At 40.9% G+C, this 21,163-nt stretch overlaps 1 protein-coding gene across 1 annotated transcript in view; it reads right to left on the bottom strand.

The window, feature by feature from the left end:
- tox (thymocyte selection-associated high mobility group box) overlaps positions 1–3,659 on the bottom strand; it is a 51,944-nt gene extending 48,285 nt beyond the window's left edge. The window contains exon 1 of the mRNA XM_063885220.1: positions 3,060–3,659. Within this exon, the coding sequence (XP_063741290.1) occupies positions 3,060–3,164 (105 nt within the window). The 5' untranslated portion in view covers positions 3,165–3,659. The remainder of the gene's footprint in view (positions 1–3,059) is intronic.
- Positions 3,660–21,163: the final 17,504 nt, after the last annotated feature.

The raw sequence follows: 21,163 nt of genomic DNA, 5'->3' as shown, positions 1-21,163 counted from the left end.
TTCTCCAGCACATCCCAAAGATTCTCAATCAGGTTCAGGTCTGGACTCTGTGGGGGCCAATCAATGTGTAAAAATGATGTCTCATGCTCCCTGAACCACTCTTTCACAATCTGAGCCCGATGGATCCTGGCATTGTCATCTTGCCCGTGCCATCAGGGAAGAAAAGATCCATTGATGGAATAACCTGGTCCTTCAGTATATTCAGGTAGTCAGCTGACCTCATTCTTTGGGCACGTTGCTGAACCTAGACCAGAACAACTGCAGCAACCCCAGATCATAGCACTGCCCCCACAGGCTGGTGACCTTTTTTTTGGCCGGGCAGTGTATAGCTGGATGTAAAACAGTGACGTTGGGTATAGCTCTATAGTTTACTCTCAGCTTTTTTCCCTTAAACCTCAACATCATTCCACTATCAGCTCACAAAGCATCACAGATTCCTTTTTTAATGAGACAAAGAGCAGATTTGAATCTCTTGTCTGTGAACCGCTAATGAATAATAGTATTATGGCGAGGCAATGTCATAAACAGAATGTTGATTATGACTGCTGAGGTTTAACCCCTAAACATTTGAGTCATTTCAGATCAAATAACATTCAATAAACTAATATGTATGTCTGTGTAATTTATCATGTTGCAAATGTTCCTTTTTCAGATGCACATAATTTATTCCGGTACTATGACTTTAGATTAACACCTCTGCGTGCGCACACAGACACACACACGCATACCATTATTATTTTCTGCTCAGCTTCACTCTGCTCTCTTTGTTTTTTCTCTCATTTTGTTTCTATGCTTCCTACTTTCCTCTCCAACTTCCTGTCTCTCTCTCTCTCCCCACTCTCTCTCTCGCTTTAAACAGCCTGTGTCTCTCTCCCTCCCTGTTCCCCCACAGTAATATGATCTCTTGTATCAGGCAGCCGTGAATCAAACACAGAGAGAGAGAAATATAGTACAAACCTTAGTGGCCTCTCTCTCTCTCTCTCTCTCTCTCTCTCTCTCTCTCTCTCTCTCTCTCTCTCTCTCTCTCTCTCTCTCTCTCTCTCTCTCTCTCTCTCTCTCTCTCTCTCTCTCTCTCTCTCTCTCTCTCTCTCTCTCATCCCTACAACATCCCTACCCCCACCCTCCCCCTTCTCTCTCCCTCTCTACAGTCCCTACCCCCAACCACAGCACACAGCTCTCTCCACATCCTCACTCTGTTCCATCTCTCCCTCTCTCTGAAACAAACACAATGCTCTGCTGTGTGTGCACCACATTTCTACACAGCAAGTTATAAAACTATATAACTGATATACAACACTAATGGTAAATAAAAGACAATCGTAATGTAGCCTAACAAATATTGGTGAGATATTCTGTTTATTCCCAATTAGTTCTTATTGAGGTCAGAGGTCACAGTCAGCTACAGAGCTGATGCAGATGGAAACCCATGTAACAAAAGCATTAGACTACAGCACTCTCTAACACAGTGCATACTAAAAACCTATGGCTGACCCAGACTACTCAACCAACACTGGATAGGAACATCATTTCATCAAACATCTGTAAAAGTGCATGTCTATGAAAAAGAAAATTACACAAATGCACTGCTCCAAATCAGAGATGTGCTTATAAGGAAAAAAAGTTATTCTGCATGAAAAACTAAACAACGAATTACACAACTAAAGGGCAGATCAATCGAAAACACACTTTAGATGTGTACCTAAGCCAGTACAGTGGCAGAGCAGCCTTTCTGGTAAAAGTAAAGCTTGTGTAAGCACAACATCTGGCTGTTGTTCTGAGGGTAACACACAGAAGCCTCAGTGATGCTTTAAGAAACACTACTGAAGGCAGAATCCCACTGTTTTTAATTCGCCGATCATTAAATTGTACACAGTATATCTCTCTCACAGTATACTCTGACATCACTCAATGGGACAGAGGTAGATTGATGGAAGCAGCCAGCAAAAGAGAAGAGAGCGCTCCACAAACTACTGGAAGTTTGGATCCGCCTCAGGTTAGCACTGATTGTTTATAACAATTGGCTCAGTGTGGGTCCCACTGTGGGACAGTTATGCCGAATTAAGGCATCAATGTATACTTAGCAATGCTTTTCACTTGGAAATTACCTGATGGGTTTATGATGGCTTTTTGGTTTTTCATCTCTGCTCTGATGGGAATGCTGATCAATTCCTCTATAGTTTATATCATATGACGCATGACTGCGACTGAGTATATTTTAAAGTTTTTTTTAACTTGAAAACGCTTTTAATTGCATTTTCCAACCGGTCAACAACATGAATGCATTCCATTTTATAGTGATATGATTGAAGAGTGGTTAATAATGTGTCAGTTAGTCTAATAGCCACACTCATCAGTTGCACCTAGTTAAATAATTAAGCAATTCATCACTGTCAAATGAGCATGGTCCCACTGATCAAGTGTGTCCAAAGTACCCAGACGCCTCTGAAAACCGATAGATAGATAGATAGATAGATAGATAGATAGATAGATAGATAGATAGATAGATAGATAGATAGATAGATAGATAGATAGATAGATAGATAGATAGATAATTGTGAATCTGAGCCTGACCTTGCTGTGGAAGGAGAAAAAACAGAGCTTCCTAGACTCCAATTAACTTTATTAACACCACAAAGATACAAGAGTCCAGTAAAAATGTATATATTCTAAAACATACGAAAGGATAACAATGCATGTTCCTCTCCTTATTACTTGTCATTCCAACCTTGTACAAGCTTGTACATGTGACGCTGTGCATATTTAATTAACTTTAATTACCAGTGAAGTTTTAATTAAAGGTGTCATTTTATCACTGAGGAGTAAAAAACAGCCCGTGTATCATCCACTGAGTGGATGTGATCCAGATATAAGAGAAATACTGGTTCCTTCAGCTGCATTAATAAGTGGAGCCTAATAAAGCAATTCATTACCACTTCATTGGCATATGCAGAAAAGATTAATACTGAGATAAGATATCTAAGGTAATTAAAATATGTCTTTCATCTCCAGACAATGGGAAACACAAGTAGCCTGAGCCGGTTCCTTCATTTTTTGCTTACCTTGTTGGTCCCAAAGGCCGGGTCCGGGTAGGAGTGTTGCCCCAGCCCGGTGTGGTCTGACGCGGTCAGAGACTGAGGAGGAGGCGGGTAAACTGTTACATCCATGGCCCAAAATACATCCACTTCTCCCGTCTGTTCCTCCCTGCGGTCTTCTCTCTTCTTTTATCTATGTGAATCACTGAACACCTTGACGTTGTTTTTAAACAAAGTTAGATATGTTCTGATTGTCCCTGAGCGAAAAAAATCAAGGATAAATAAACACGGTTCTTTTGTTGAATAAAAGCAGTTTCAAGTAGACGCGTTAGCCTGAACCAAGCATATGGAGAAAGTGGAGTATAGACAGATGCTGTCCGCTCCACACCGGCTTTATGCTCCAGTTGCTGCTGCTGCGAGGAGCAAACTTCCCGGTAAACCCACTTCTTCAATACCTGGCGTTAAAAACAAACTTCGTTTTCCCTTCTTCTATCGTAGCATGTATCCAGTAGTGTTATTTGTTTTCGGACAGGGGACGTTGTTGGACCCTGTCTGTCCAGGTTTGGGACTGTTATCTGATGTTCCTCCGCTGCTCTTGCTGCTGCCGCGCGTGTGCTCGGTGCCGTGGTGCCTCGCGGACCAGTCATACAAAGAGCTGCTGCAAAAAGCTAGCAAGAGTAAGCCACGACAAACCCGGAAGCACATTTCCTTCAAAAATAAAAGCCCAAGTCTTCAGCCTGTAGAAACGAGACATTTTGGCAAAGTACATAGAAAACGCTTCTTCTTCCAAACGTTCAAGACTTGTTGAATCAACCAACAGTACACATCCCAGCGGTGTGTTGTTTAAAAAACACAGTTGCCAAACATCTTTGGTAAGAGATTTTATTTTAAAGTAATCGGCATATCGTTTGCTCCACCTTAACAAACAGGATCCAGAGGAGCTGAGTGTGCTCCATCTAGAGGAGAGAGGGTCAAAGGGCCAGTCAGGTGCTTCTTACCTGGGGAGTGTTTAAATGACGTTATGAGTGGCTGTTTAATTAATTAATTAATTGATTACTTTATCACATTTTCCAAAAACCCTAAGTATAGTATTAGCAGATCAAATGTTACTTATAAATATTTATATTTTATGTATTTGTTATAGTTACAGTTTGTGCTGTGCTAGCATTCTGCAGTAAAGAAGCCTGTTGTGCTTTTTTGCGGTTTCCCTCTCCTGTAGTGTGTTATATACGTTTTAGTGCATGTAAATGGTCTGTAAAGGCCAAAAATGTCAAAGCTTCTATTGGCTAGTGCTCCAACACATTGCACATAGGCTAAAGGATGGGATATCTCTAAGAGGTTGACCAATTACATCACAGCCAGCCAGCTAACCAATCAGAGCAGACTGGGCTCTGGTTTCAGACAGAGGGTGAAAAGAGGTGCTGCAGCACAGGCAGTATGAGAAAAATAAAGAGCTTTTTGAACATTAAAGCATGGAGACATGTCCCAGTAGAGAAACTACATACTGAAATACACCTGAAAAAGAGCAGAATTAATCTAAAATCTTTCTTTGCTCAGAACCAACACTTGTTTTCAGGAAGCACATGGACCACACAACCGGAATGAGTTTCATAGTAGAGGTACTAAATTCTAATATGAACCAGAAAATAAACATAGTAAGTCCTCTTTAAAGGGACGGTTTGACTGAAAAATGAAAATACACATTTCCCTCTCACCAGTAGTGCAATTTACCAATCTAGATAGTTTTGCTGTGAGTTGTCTCTTTCCCGAAATCAACATCTAGTTATTCAAGATAATGTTCAGGAACTATTTAGAACGTGCAGAAGGAATCTCATCTCAAGGACGAGAGGCTTGTGACAGCTGTCATGTTAGCTAGCTACTTTCTATATAGTAAGGGGGTGAACAGAAAATTCAACATGGGCCTGACTGATTTGTTTCCCTCGGGGCCTCATGACGGGTTTTTCCAGTTGGGGCACACACTATCTTGTGTTTCTGTTCGACATCTTGGAATATCTTACATTACTGCATTCTAGTTTCTGTCTGATCCTTCTTCCACCAGCAGTCTTGGTTCCCCCCCTCCCTTCTTTGCTCTCTCTCCGAGCTCAGACCCATCTGTCCATCAAGCTGGAGTTCCACGCTGTTGTGTCCCTTCTCCTACATATTTGCTGTCTCAAAAGTTTAGATCAACAAAAGCAAGCTGTATGTGGCTGAAGAATGGACCTAGCCAATTGTATTCTGCTCCCATGAATGCAAGCATCTAAAAAAATACCTATTACTTGCAACCAACATGTGTAGAGACTGATGCGTGATGTGTGATACATACTGGTGTGATACTTTTACATCATTAAAAAGCTTATTCGAGCCACTAAGAGCCTTTTGATTAATGATGAAAATATCTAATAGATATATTGGAGTTACAGCCTTATATATTATTGTTTTTTTTGGAATTGTTAAGCTGTTTGTGTAACCTAATATTTATATAACTATGTTTTGATGTGGAAGCCCTTCTGTGAATGAATGACGTCAGCCTCCACCTATTGTGGGTAGGGGGGGGGCTTTCAATAGACGAGAGGATCGTCTATCGTTTGTGGGTCAGATGGCGGAAGGCCTACAGTTTTACAACCACTTTATAAGTCATATAATCTTGTCGCTTCAGACCGTTCAGAACCCAGGATTAGCCCCTTCATCCTCGGAAAACTACGCAAGTCTGACAAACGTGTACACTTTGGAAAGGAAAAAGGGAGGACGAACAGTTTGGTCTTGTGTTGACCTTTTTTGGGATAACCTTGAGTTTCAGGTATCTACCACACAGTCAGTGTAGCGATGCTCAAGCTAACACCTTTCTCTGGTCCCTCTTCTTTCCCTCCAAATCTGATTGATTGACACCTGCCACGCTCTAATCTCCACGTCTGGAGTCTCTGTGCACAACTCAGTAATTGAGGGAATTAAAAGCTTTTCCAGCAGTTTGTCCGTCTGTGCCTGCAGGGGACATTCCTGTTCAGGACTTTATCAGGTGGATCAGGAAGTCAACAAGTTTCTGTTTAGCACTTAATGCTGTCAGCTTGCTTCCCCGCTCGCACACCTTTCTGATGCCAGAATAGGGGAGGGTTGTGTCCATAGCTTACAGTTCTACTGGGAAGTGGAAGTATCCGAGGACCCAGTTAGAAATCTCAACTGGAGTGCACCCTGAGGTGGGACTTCCTCCTTGGTAACTCGGAGATACCCGAGATGATCATTGAAAGTCACCTCATTCGAACATTAAGAGAACACTTTGAAATCGTAAACTTGTTCAGCTTTATTTGTGTCACATTAAATCCCGTCATGTGAACAATCAATTTTAACACTAACATCTGACAGGAAAGTCTGTCTGAAAATGTATGTTTGTATCTTTATGTAGTCTTTTATCAATACCGTGTCTCCCAGCCTGCTATGACTACGGGGTTTACGCTCAACCCTCCAGCAGTGCTGTTCAGAACAAACCCGCCTTTGAAAAGGTCAGACTACATGTATGTAATATTTGTTTTGGCACATATCCAAACCTTTACTGTCAATATTGCCTTTAAGAAGCGCTCCAAGCACATGTTTTTTTTATCACGCTGTGCACACAATCATATATATTCATAGACATATTCAGTAGGTGATTTTTAACAAAATTCATATCAAAAATATTTTTTTCAGATGAAACAATGAAACAGATTGTGTGTGTTTGAGAAGCAGACACTACTGAATAACCAAAGTACAATGCATGTTGTTTTCTGCCTGTCCAGATGATCTTCATTGACAGAACAACACATTTCCATTATCGGGAAATAAATACACAGATGCACATAAACAAAGAGGATCTCTCTCACCCTCCCTCTCTGTCTCTCTCTCTCACACACACACAAACGCACGCACGCATGCACACACACACACACACACACACACACACACACACACACACACACACACACACACACACACACACACACACACACACACACACACACACACACACACACACACACACAAACACACACACACACACACACACACACACACACACACACCACACACACACACATACACACACACACACACACACACACACACACACACACACACACACACACACACACACACACACACACACACACACACACACACACACACACACACACAAATGCAGCACACTTCAACAGATGCTCACACATGCATATCCAATCTGAAAATCCACTCACACACAAGTACCTGCAGACAAACACACAATTATACCCTATACAGGAGTAACACAACTACACATGCATAGGATCCACACACACATGCATTTTGGAAACATACCCTTGCACACACACACACACACACACACACACACACACACACACACACACACACACACACACACACACACACACACACACACACGCCACAATCCAGCCCACACGTACTTGGTGAACATACATACAGTGGGCGTTCCACCCATCCCCCACATACACACATACATATATGCACCCCTCCCCTCTGAAAAAGACATAATTCACTTGCACATTCTCCTCCCCCACACACAGTTCCTCTCCATAAAACTCCACACACACGTGGTTTACACACACTAAACCATGCACATATGCACTAAAGCAATCAAACACACATATACACTTAAATACCCTACATATACACACATGCACGCACGCGTGCGCACACACACACACACACACACACACACACCTAGAAACACATAAGCATACACATACCATGCTACACCATATGCATGTCAACATGCATTAGCATACATATATACGTATTTAACACCCATGCACAGCAAACACACACACACACACACACACACACACACACACACACACACACACACACACACACACACACACACACACACACACACACACACACACTTTCTCTTTATCTCTTTTCTTCTCTCTACCTCATACAGTCCTTAGATTTCCATGCATGAGACTCCCAGTGTCTGATGGGCTGAAATAGTAATGTACTGTAGCATTTGAATGATGTGTGTCTCTTCATGTTGGGGATTACATTATGGATTCATAGCCCAGAAATCCACTCCTGCTAACAGCAGTCAGCCCTTTAGGTATTATAGCTTCCAGTGTAAAGGGGGGGGGGGAGGGTTCTTAAGCAAAATGCTCGCTAGAAAAACACAAGTATTATAAACTATTGTACAATTTCTATACCTTCTGTGATAACATTTCATATCCAGTTTTTTACATCCTTTTGTTCAATCAGTAGTCACATTTTCAGAGCGGTGCTGAAATGAGCTTCACACCATCATTAACTCAATTGGTTTTAAAAGGATATACAATCAATTAGCATCTTTGGAAAATACTTAGATTATCATTGTAAACTTACATATGACCAACATTATGAATCATTCTAATCTCTTTTACAAATGCTTGCAAACAACATAGCAGCAATTCATGTTCCAACCCTTCAGAGAACCCTTTGCGTTGATACAGATGAAATCATAGAGATCATTGAAAAAATAATTAAAAGCACTTTTAGGTTGTGTAAAAAAAAGCTATTACATGGACATACACGTACAATACAAAGGGACTTTTTGGATGGGTTTTGTTAACAGAGCACAGAGAAGCCAGGAGAGAAAGTAATGCTATGTACTGAGTGCTACAGTAAAGCACCAAAACACATACCTGTGAGAGAGGTCAGAATCATGTCCAGCTGCCAATCAACCTACCAACCACATCCATAGATCTATATACTGCAGATATACCACGGGTTCTGTTTTAGAGTTCCTGCAAGCATAAGACCCGGGCCCTGGAGTTTTGTCCATGTATTATTGTCTGCAGACATCAGAACGTCAATTTAACTTGTTCAGGTTCAGGTTATTTATTTGTACCCGTAGGTAGATTTAGTTTGCAGCTAAAAAGACAAGGGATCCATCCTGACACACTATAAAAAAGAACACAGACAACACACACATCTCTAACAAAAGTACACCCTGCTCCATCAAATCTTGAAACATATAGACGGAAAGACGGACAGATATTTTCCCAGATATTTTCTTTACTTATAACTGAGAGACTGTGACTCGTGTCTGGGACGTATTATAAGTCAGATCACCAACACTTCATCTTTCAGTTATCAACGGTTCCAAAAAGAAAATCCTCACAGGAAATACTTAGCCTAAAGAGCCCCTCTGGTGACATCGGTGAGATTTTTTTAAATTCGTGGCCTCGAATTAATAAAGCGTGGCCACCCCTTTCCCCTTCTCACACAGTTTCACGGCACCTTCTCAGCAAGCAGGGGCACTTGCAGATGCAGGGGGCGCCAATTTGCCAATTCCCCACACAGTGATATGATAGATAGAAACTGCTTCACGGCCTAGATGACTTTTTTTTTTTTAAGTGCTGTCTCGTGCCGCCCCCCATGAAATGCCGCCCCGGGCAGCTGCCCGCTTCGCCCATGCCCCAAACTGCTACTGGTTGCAACACCTTAATGTGATTTCGTTTAGACAAACCAAATAAACTCTTTAACATTTCCGTCCCGTGAACGAGTAAATTAACGTTAGTGGGCTTAGGCTACAAGCTAGGCTTTTTGTTGTTGTTGCTTTTTTACCACCGTAGTGACTACATTGCAACCAACTTCGAAACAGACAAGACGAATGAAAAGTGAATCGTTTATTGCTCATGTTCTGTGGATACAAGCATCAATAAATCAAAAGTGTGAGAGCAACCATAGCATGGTGCGTGCATCCTACATTGAACGGCTATTCATATTGCACAGCTTGCAGCCTGTAGTTGACGCTTTCGCAAAAGGATGTGAGCGAAACTCTACTGTAAGCTATTTTGCGTCAAGTTCAACCCATGAAAGCAAGTAAAAGGTAGTAGACTGAAAACCGTGCTGTAAAACTAGCAAGGACAAGCACAAATAAGTCATACTAGCTACTCCAATCCATTGGATTGGTTGTGTCAAAAACTCGTGAATGGCAGAAAAGCTACATTAAAGACTAGGTCAGCTAGCTAGTTTGCTAGCGAGTTTGACCAGTCATATTTTTAAAAAACTGCATGGTTATTGTCGACATTTTGCATTACATGCATTACATGCAGTACGCAAAACACAAAATCCGCAATAATATATATATTATATATACATATTATATATATACATAGATATAATATACAATAATAGTAATAGAAAGGAATATACGAGATGAGCATCGTAGTAATATATAATATAATACCCGCAAAAACAGAACAAAATGGTAACACAAACATATTCGTATCATAGCAACCAAAACGCTTCGGAAAACCTATAGCATCAAGCTGTAATGTGTCAATTTAAAACTGTGGTTGTGAACAAATTCTAAACTGTTACATTGTGCAGATCTATATCTGCTATAGCCTACGTGGACAACTGTTTTTTCTTCTATTTTAGTTTAATGACATTTGTGCCTTTACAGGTACCTAATTTATCATGGAGAGACAGGAGGACCCGTTGCTGCAGTTTCTGCAAGACCGTGGAATTGAAGAGGAAATCTTAAACAAACTAAAAAAATGACAAGGTATTCTTCATAAAATATTAATGCACAATGAAGAATCTACGTCAGCATATACAGTGAAAGACTAGTACATTCTCATACCTTGTGCCGTAGTCTGGTGTAAAGAATATTTTCAGTTTGAGGATTTTATTTGTATGCATATATAGGTACATCCATCCATCCATCCATCCATCCATCCATCCATCCATCCATACATCCATCCATCCATCCATCCATCCATACATACATACATACATACATACATCCATACATACATCCATACATACATACATACATACATACATACATACATACATACATACATACATACATACATACATACAACATACACACACCCACACACACAGAAACAGTGCATACATATTTTCCTTTATTCATTCATTTGGCTTGTCCTGTAACTTTCTTGAATAGAAAGCAAACATGTTGGTTTCTCAATTAGGTAAAAATGTCAATTTACATATGATCCTTAACACGTTAATTTTGTTTATATTTTGCAGATTGATTCATCAATAATTTCACTGATGTCTGAAAAAGATCTAGCACAGTACATCCCACAGTACAGCGACAGACTGGCAACTGTAGCTTTCTGCAGCAACAGTCATTGTGGAGATTCAGTAGCATCTAGACGAGGCCTACTAGATAGAATAAGAGCAAAGTGCTGTGCTCCAGGAAGCAAGGCAGTTAAAAGACAGCATTCTTGGGATACATTAAAAGGAAATAAAAATGCAAAGAAAAAGATAAAGAGATTAGAAATTGGGTGGATGAATTTCAGCGAAGACGACAATACTTTCAAACAGGTGCGAACTGTAAGAGGGGGTGGGACCCGTCATGTCTGTGTGGACAGGCAGGCAAAACTCGGAGACATTCAAGAAAAAGCTGAGTCCCTTTTTTTCCCAAATGGTGTCTGCAAGTCTCTGAAGCTGACAGACCATGGCCGAAGGATCTGTGACTTCGCACAAAACGAGATTGACCCAGATTGTACAGTTGATGATCTGTATGAAAAAAACAAATTAAGAATACTCCGATTGTACCTCTGCACCAAAAAAAGTGATCAAGACACAACCAGCTTTACTGATACTTCTCAAGTGACAACCTCAGAGGTCATAGGAGACATTTCACAGGATGTTAAACAAGGTCAGGCATCACAACCAGCAGTCACAATTGACTTATCTTGGCCGGACCCAAATGTGATGAACCTTTTAAATCCACATTCAGAACTACTGTTGGAGGTGGCCAGTGATAAAAATGATGAAGAAGGAAGAGGAATACATGTGGGAGAAATAAGCCAAGACCAAGGAACTTCAGAAATGACAACAGAGAGTGAAGACCAAGGTACAGGTCTAAGAGATGCTTTGCCTGTAGCCCATGATGCAGAATTGCAGCGTTACACCTACACCGATGGTGAAGTGACTGTTGGCGCGTCATTAAGTGACTCTGTTGATTTGGGTGATACTTTGCCTTGGGAGGAATCAAAGCCAACGGTCACTATTGTGGTGCGTAGGGGTAACTGCCTTGCTGACCTCCTAGCAGCCTTTATTGACCCAGATGTGATGAACAAAGATGTGCACATCAGAAGGAAACTTCCTAATGGTCAGTTGGAAGTAGGTGCAGGCTCAGGTGTACTGTGCGACTGCCTGTCAGAATTCTGGGAAGAATTTTATAGCAAATGCACATTAGATACCAATGTAAAGACGCCCTATTTTAGGCATGAATACCAAGTTGCGGAATGGTAAGCAATAGCTGGGATCCTTGTGGCAGGCTGGACAACTGTTGGATATTTTCCACTGCTTCTCCCAATTCCGTTCTTGGAAGAAATCCTGTATGGAACCGGTTACAGCAGTGTGACAGTGAGCTTCTTGCAGTATGTCTCAAAAGAAGAGAGGAAAATTCTTGAGCTTGCGTTAAATTCATTTCAATCTGTTGAGGAAGATGACCTACTGGATGTGTTAGATGCACATGACTGCCACCAGCTTGCCACTGAAGAGAACATTGCTGGACTAGTGTCACAGTTAGGTCACAAGACCCTAATCCAGACACCAATGTTTGTCATTGAATGCTGGAAGCCCATCATGAAAACCTTGGCAGATACTTGGCACATACTACCACAGAAACTTGTGGAGATCATGGAAGAACGAATCCCAACTCCAAAGCGTCTTAAAGAACTTCTGAAATTCCCAGAACAGATGACAGCCCCTCAAAACACTGTGGCAAGATGTTTGAGGAGGTACATCGGTGAATCTGACAACACCATGTTGAAGGCTTTCCTCCGGTTCTGCACAGGGGCAGACATCCTGTTGGGACAACACATCACAGTTCAGTTCATAGAGACCTCTACGTTCCAGTGTCGAACTCATACATGTGGGTGCTATCTGATGCTACCTGTCAACCATCAAAACTACCCAGACCTAATGACGTTGATCTTATTCTGAGAAGCTCAGCCTGGGTATGGACATCATCTAAATCCCTCCAGCAACTTAAGACGGACTCAAGAGCACATGCACACAACTGCTACTTTAATTTGGATGATCAGCCAGTATAGGAAAAAGCTGAGTGAATTGTGATCTGCCAATTTATAGGGACCCACACAACAGACCAGTGCCCTTATTTTTGTGGTGTACCTAATTTCCATTATTATGAGGGGTTGGAAAATGCTTGTCAGTTATGACATTTTTACAGTTTTATCTACATGTTGCATTACTCTGACTCTCGCATGGAAAGTTTGACGTGTAATAGGTTAACTTTCAGTTCTCATCCACTTAATGTGCATACAGTATGAAAATTGGTTAGTGAAGGTTTGTCTGCATCACTGTTTAAAGCACCAATAACAGACTCTTACTGAAATGTTTATAAGTAGGCATGTAGTTAAGTTTGGATCTGCTTTATAATCTGCCCACCACTATTAAAATAGCAGTTTGTGGCCCCGGCCGTGGCGCAACTGGCTGGGGCACCTGCACCATACGCCCGCGACCCGGGTTCGATTCGCGACCCGTGGTCCTTTCCGGATCCCCCCCCGACTCTCCCTCCCACTTTCCTGTCACTCTACTATCCGATTAAAGGCAAAAAGCCCCAAAAAGTAACTTAAAAAAACAAACAGCACTTTGTTTTGATATTGGGAACATCTTATTCAACAACAAATTCATTCGGATATTTTATAATTTTAGTATTCTGCCCTCATGTAAATCATATACACAGACTAAAAGTATCATGTTGTGTGTATTTATCCCATTTCATTGCAGACTGACACTATAGTTGCTGGTATACTTTAAACAGATATTTGGTCACATTGTTATGTCACACTGATGCAGCTCAGATCCTTACAAACATAAATATGAATAAAACCAAAACTTAAACAAAAGGATGACCACATTTTATTGTTGATGTAGATCCGTGAAGCCATTGACAATAAATCTACCAAGATTTGACAGCAGTGTTATATGTTTATAAATGAATTTGATTGAATATGTTAAAAATAGACATAAAGACATTGAATAAACACCTAATGTATAGAAATGATTCACCACAAGATCATTCGAAGGTTATGAGACACTGACGGATTGTTGTCATTTTTATAGGAACAGCATAAAGATCAATTGAGGCCCAATGTCCATGTATTTCTGTAGAAAGAAACTTTAGCTGTAATTCATTTTAATACAAATATGCTGCCGGATAGACATAAATGTTAACTCAATGTATGGCAAGATATTGACACTCTATCACTGATTGAGATTCACGTTGCTTCCATATGAGAAAAATGCCAACAGCAAAAATAAGAAGGCAAAGCAAGATTACACAGTTTGCTTTTGCAAGAGATGTATGATGTTTGGCTGGTTTGGTGTAAGGTTTTGAGGTTAGTGTGTAGAGTTATGGAAAAATAGCTTATAGTTTCAACGATAGTGCTGAAGCAATCACAAAAAAGTGTAATAAACTCAAGTGCAAATAGGTTAAGTAGGTGATGGCAAGGCTGGTGCGATGGAGCCCCTGGTGGAGAGATGGAGAGGCTGGTGGAGCGGCTGGTGGAGCAATGGAGCGAAGGAGTGGCTGGTGGAGCGAAGGAGCGGCTGGTGGAGAGAAGGAGCGGCTGGTGGAGCGAAGGAGAGGCTGGTGGAGCTTGCAATTCCTGTGGGGGTGGGGGGGGGGGGGTTGGAGAGAGAGGCCCTACTCTAACAATTGGGGACATAGAATATCCCTTAATGACATGTATAAGTGAAGTGCTTCTGATCTACTGTTTGGAAACTCTAAACCTGATTCTTCCCAGTCCAAGCCCCTACTGACTGAGCCACTGCTGGACAAATGTGATTTCTTGCAAATGCATTGCCCCATTTATGACACGTCCACAATGTTCACAACTATTATGCAACACACCTGAATGATGTTCATGAAACAAACTTGCCAAAGTGCTTTATCAAGGAAATCCCCAGCAAACAAGCCTTCGTCTTTGAACTCTCCCAGTAGCTGGATCCAGTATTCAACACCTTCTCTTCGCATGAAACCCCACCAACTTTCAATCCTTTGGTTAACTGTGCTTGCTCCTGCTATATAGCTTCGCTCCCCTGATCTGTTGTCCTCACAATTGCGATGCAGAAATGTTTGGATATCCCTGACAACCACATTCTCTGTTCCCAAGTCTGTGCGGGCAATTCTTGGGCCACCCCCAACTTTTTCAATAACTTCTGTCAAGTAGCCTCCCATTACACGTGGATCACTGCTTGTTAGGGCCGCTATCAACCAGATAATTCTCCTAGAAAACCCATTGATGCATCCATTATTACAAATGCCATAAGGTTTCAGTTTATCATAGGAGTCTATATGCCAAATATAGTTTGGTCCTTGGGAAAAATACTGCCTCCTGTTCAGTCGCCTTCTCCGACGGGCGATACAACTCTCAGGGTCAAGCTCTGCCAGAATCAATCGCACGTCCTCTTTTCTAACTTGAACGCCATGTTCCAGACACTTTACATACATCCACCTGTAACCATGAAGTCTCCCAGGCCCTCTTAATTGATCCGCAATGAAGTCTATTACTTCCTGTAGCTCAGAATATTGGCGAAGAAAACAACTAAGAGTTTTGAGAAGTCTCTTGCTTAAAACAAAACCATGTAACGCTATGCTTGTAAGTATGTCTTGATGACTCAAACCCAAATTGAAATCAAATAAAATTAGATTATCTCGATCCATCAGGAAGATGCTGGTTGTTTCCCCATCAGGTCCAGTGATCTGAAATTCTGCAATGTCGCAAGTATGACAGGTAGAAGTTAGGCCGGGTTGGCAAACCTCAATTCAATTCATTTGATCATATGAACAAATTTCTAAATGAAGATAGCGCCATAACATGAATGGATTGGTGACTTATTTGTGCGTGTCCTTGCAAGTTTTACAACACGGTTTTCAGGCCTTGTCCACGCGGACCCGGTAGTTTTTTTCACGGGAGTTTTATTTAAATTAATTCTCCGTACACACGTACACACGAGTGGTTTAAAAAGAATACCACGTACACACGCAACTGTGCGTTCCACCACCACGTGATGTTATATACCTGTAGTACACATGCCAAAGCAATAAGTGGCGATGTAAGTTGAAATTGTAAGGCAATTTCAACCAATCAGAGAGTAGAACTTCCGGTTAACTTCCATGTAGGTGGTGTTGTGGAGTAGCTGCTAATAATTTGAATGACAAAGTTTAAATATGAGTGGATTTCGGTTGAAAGAGAGGCGGTTGGCGTATCAATGCGTGAAAAAGAGCGCACTCCATTGCTGTGTACCACTTTAAAAACCAACAAATAAAAATAGTCAGTAACCACAAGTTTTTTCTGCTAATATAATCATTTTCCTGTCTACTTTAACCTAAATAAAAGAAATGTGAAAAAAATACATGAATTATTTATAAAATAGCACTATTTAATCACGTCCCCCAGTTTTGTTCAACCCCATAACAGCATACCAATCCCCCCCTTTTTAAAAATAATGGTTCAGTCCAACTTTCTCAGCACCCAGGAAGTGACATCACTCAACATTTCCCCTCCTCAAACTGTAAAGAGAGGTAAGTGTGAGCATACCTTCTTACCTATATTTCATTGTTTTTATTGTCAGATTGACATCGTAAAGCTCAACCTTTCAACACTGTTACAGGCATAAATGATATTTACTACTGTTTGAGAAAAAGCAAACAATTTTCTTGGAAAAATATATTAATTTCATGTTTTCCTCATGCCATATGGTGCTCCATACCCTAGCTAATGTGGACTTATGGCTACTTTAAGCTAAAATGTTCAACCCTGTAACATTCAACCCTGTAACAAAAAACACTGTTACGGGGTTGAATCATTGTTACAGGGTTGAAGGTCAGCCAGCCCCTTTTCTCTAAATGTTATTTCATGTTCATTATTTTCATATCAGATGGCTAAATCAAGTGCAGAGAGGCAAAGAGAGTACAGGGCGAGAAGAAATGCAGATTCACAGAGAAGGGAAGAATACCTCAGGAAAGAGCATGAGCGATGGAAAAGAGATACATCTCTGAGAACCTTTCTTGTAAGTACAGCACTGAAATTCAGTCAGTACACTTTGGATCATCCCACCAACAGGCCACACTTCACACAGGGGTCATCTATGTTGGTGGAACCCAAGAACCAACCTGCTTTACCTCCATCTCACCATCCAAGCACAAGAGTCCAGCTGCTATATGGGAACATCTGAAACCTGCACTGGACTATGTGCAGACCACACACCCAGAGGTGTCTGTTGTGCACTTTTTTAGTGATGGGCCCTGTACGCAGTACAAGCAAAAAAGAAACTTTTTTCTCTTCAGTACAGAGCTTGAAAAGAGAGGACTGAGAGGGACCTGGAATTTTTTCGAGTCCAGTCATGGCAAAGGAGCACCAGATGGTGTTGGTGCTGCCTTAAAGAGATCAGCAGACAACCTCATCAGCCATGGCCGGGACATCAACAATGCTTATGAGCTCTTCAAGGCCCTCTCTGGGGGCGGACACTTCGATCAAATTGTTTTTTATCAAGGATGAAGCTGTTGAGCAGGCACTGCAAAGGATGCCGTCCACCATTCCACCAGTTCCAGGAACCATGCACATCCATCAGGTCATCACTCTTGCTCGAGGGGAGATAACATCGCGAGATGTCAGCTGCATGTGCTCCACCTATGGAAAGCTTGTATGTGAATGCTGGAATACAAAGCATTTCAGCTTTGTCAGGAAAGTCCCAGCTACCGTGTCGCCAGCTACTGTGTCACAAGGGCAGAAAGAAATCAATTGGGATAACCCAGAGGTAATAGGGAAGTGGTGTCTGCTCACTTATGATAAAACATTGTATCCAGGAATAATCCTTGCCACAAATGAAATCGACGTTCAAGTCAAAGGCATGCACCATGCTGGAATAACCAAAAACAGGTTCTTTTGGCCTCTACAAGAGGATGTACTATGGTATCCATTTGATGATGTGCTTGAACTCATCCCGCCTCCTCAGCCTGTGACAGGACGTGATTCACGTCACATGCAAATTCAGAATGAGATCTGGGACAGACTGTCTAACTAATGGATGAAAGAACCATAAAAGCAGGAGCAACAGATCAGATAAGAAAAGAGACCATCCACATTCACTCATCAAACTTATTAGTTCAGTGTTTAGTGAACGCTCAATTTTCCGATTTTAGAAGAGACAGCAATGTACTTTTTTACTGCTGATACTACAGATGAGAGATTAATTGTATTAAAGCCTGTGAAGAACATATGAAATGATTTTAATGTTAACGTTTATAGTTAGAGTGTAACTGTTGTGATGTCAATTGTTACATTGTTAAACCAATTCCAGTGAGATAGATTTTGTATACAGCATTCAGCCTATGCTGCTGTTCTTCATTTTTCTTCTCATAGGACAGATCCGTTCAATCTAAATGTGATGTTATTTTACATACCTTATGATATGCTTCTTTCCTCATGTTTGTTTTAATAAATGAATTTAAGTCAATTTCAAGTTGATTAAATGTTGTCATTCATTCAACCCTGTTACAGTGTGTTCAACCCTGTTACAGTGTGTTCAAGCCTGTTACACTGTGTTCAACCCTGTTATTTGACACATTTTCATAAATGTTTTGATAATAATAACAAATATTAGATACATGTGTGTTGAACTGTATGCAACATTTAGAGGACAAGTAGAAAATATACGAAAGCCTAATCTAATGTTTATGTTAAAGTATATTTTCATGATTTATGAAGACCGCTCGTACGTTAAGTTGCCATATCCTACTTGACAGTCAAATTATTATTATTTAGAATCAAATAAAATATACTTCCAATAAGTTATTTTACACAAGGGACAGGTGATTACCAAGGCACTGGAAGAATTGGTTTGAATATGTTTTAGAATTATAATCATACAGGAATCAAATTGTCCTGTTATGGGGTTGAATTTAAAACAACATAAGTGACAAAGAAATTCCTAATAATGTTTGGGATTTAATGCCTAAGGTGGGAAAACGTATTTTCTCAGAGGTTCAAATAGTCCTTCATCAGATGCAATGTTCAGAAACACAATTTTGTTTGATATATTTTTCATAAACCAGAGAACCCAATGTGCACCGAATTCAGAGAATCACCCCGCTACTAACCAATGAGAGGACGAGACCGGAGCGCGTCTTATTTTGAAGTTGTTTATTGTATGGCCGGAAAGGGATGGTTCTATAAAACATGTTTGTATTGTGAAATCGAGCTCTCTTTTGTTCCGGACCGCCAGACAGTAACTACTGATGAGCTCCACTCAGTGGTCAGTGGCCTGTGGACGCGTGTACCGGGCTATTGAGCCACAGCTGTGAAACCTTTGTAAAACCTACTACTGCATCCTTTTATTAAATACTCCTTTTTAACTTATATGAGGAGCTTCACTTCGTTTTCTTTTAAATCTACTCTTGGACTTCGAATAAAAGAACATTTCCTACAGTTGCCAGTCATATTTCGTGGCCACAATTTTTTTTTAAATCTCACTGATGTCACCAGAGGGGCTCCGTAAAGCTTCAAAGGAAAAAAGGAATAAAAAAAATATTTTAAACAAGATGGCAGGTGTTGAAGCTACACATTGATTTATATTTATTTAATAGTTAAACATTTATTTTGTTGCTGTTTTTGTCGATAGTACATTTGGAGTGTTGGGGGTAACGAGTTACAAAGTAACGGATTTACAGTAACGACATTACTTTTTTGGGTAAAGTAGGGCATTACACTCAAAATATCGGTAACTACACTACTTTACTAGACTATAGGAACGCAATTTCCTGCGTTACCCAAGCCGTGTTTACCTATGTGTAAAGTTCTGATCTGTTTAACTGTTGCGTGCTGCCTGTGTGTGTGCTGCTTGCCTTGGCGCGTTGCCATAGCGATCGATTTGAGTGACGTAGCTGCTGGTGCGACGGAAATAGGGAACTGGAGAGGGAGACTGACGGAGATAGGGGGTTCCGGCCAGTGGCTATATTCTCATTACTTTCAAAAATAACAAAAATATTCGAGTGAAAATGCACTCTATGCCCAAGGCGACAGGTGTCTTTCAACTGCTGCCAACTCAATGAGCAACCTGTCCAACCATTTGTCACGGCAAAACAAAACTTGTGGCGAAAGATCCTGCTCTCCGGTCATCTGAAGGAGTCAGGCAAAGCTTTTTTCAAGTGTTGGAGCGCAGAAGCAGGTAACACAGAAAGACATTAACAGGCTGGTTGCAGGGTTCATTTTAGAAGACATGCTTCGCCTGTCGACTATTGAATCGCCCAGGTTTAAAAAAGTAGTGAAGTTACTTTTCAAATGCAATAACTAGTAAAGTAATCGTGTTACAATTTACAGAAGTAACTAGTAATAAGTAACTAATTACTTTTTAGTAACTACCCCACATTTATTATTATTTAGTGTTATTATTCAAGTTAATTCATGTCGTTTTTTATGCTTTTATTTTGAAAGCAGCTTTGGGCACTGGGTATATATTGAAGATAGGTGGTGGGGGGATTGGCGCACCAAAAGGAGCACAAACACACACACACACACACGTATTCCTTGCCCATTATAGTTTACAGTTTAACAACACATACAGTTTACATGGGCCTTTTTATGGTTATTTTATGTTGGGTTATTATTTTCTATAAGGTTAATTCAATTTAAGCATGAAAAGGTGTGTGTGTAACAGGTGTCCAGTAACAGCTGTCACGCTCTGCACCCCCCCCCCCCCCCCCCTTCGTTACCATTCTCTAACTGTCCACCACACATCCTCTACTTTCAAACTCCCCCACATTCCCCACGTCTTTCTCCCATGATGTCCTGTCCTCTCTCTCCTGCTGCTGTGGAAATATGCATCCCAGAACTGTTCAAAACAAGAATACATCAACATTTTCGGGACCCTGTTCAAGTGAAGAAGCAGCAATCTCCTCCTTTTCAGGAGCGCTTTGATAATTTAGATTCAAAGATTAAAAGACTTTATTGTTGTTACAGTGTAGTAGCTATGTAAAGATTAAGTCCCAGGCTCCTCCAACAATGCAAGTTAGCTTAGCATGAGCCCTTTATATCTATGTGTAGGGAACAGGTCCTCCTTCCGGAGCCCACCATGTTGCGAACATCCAACATTTT

Source organism: Eleginops maclovinus, chromosome 6, assembly GCF_036324505.1.
Source record: "Eleginops maclovinus isolate JMC-PN-2008 ecotype Puerto Natales chromosome 6, JC_Emac_rtc_rv5, whole genome shotgun sequence".
In the NCBI taxonomy this organism is placed as follows: Eukaryota; Metazoa; Chordata; class Actinopteri; order Perciformes; family Eleginopidae; genus Eleginops; species Eleginops maclovinus.
This window is presented reverse-complemented; position numbering and strand designations above follow the sequence as displayed.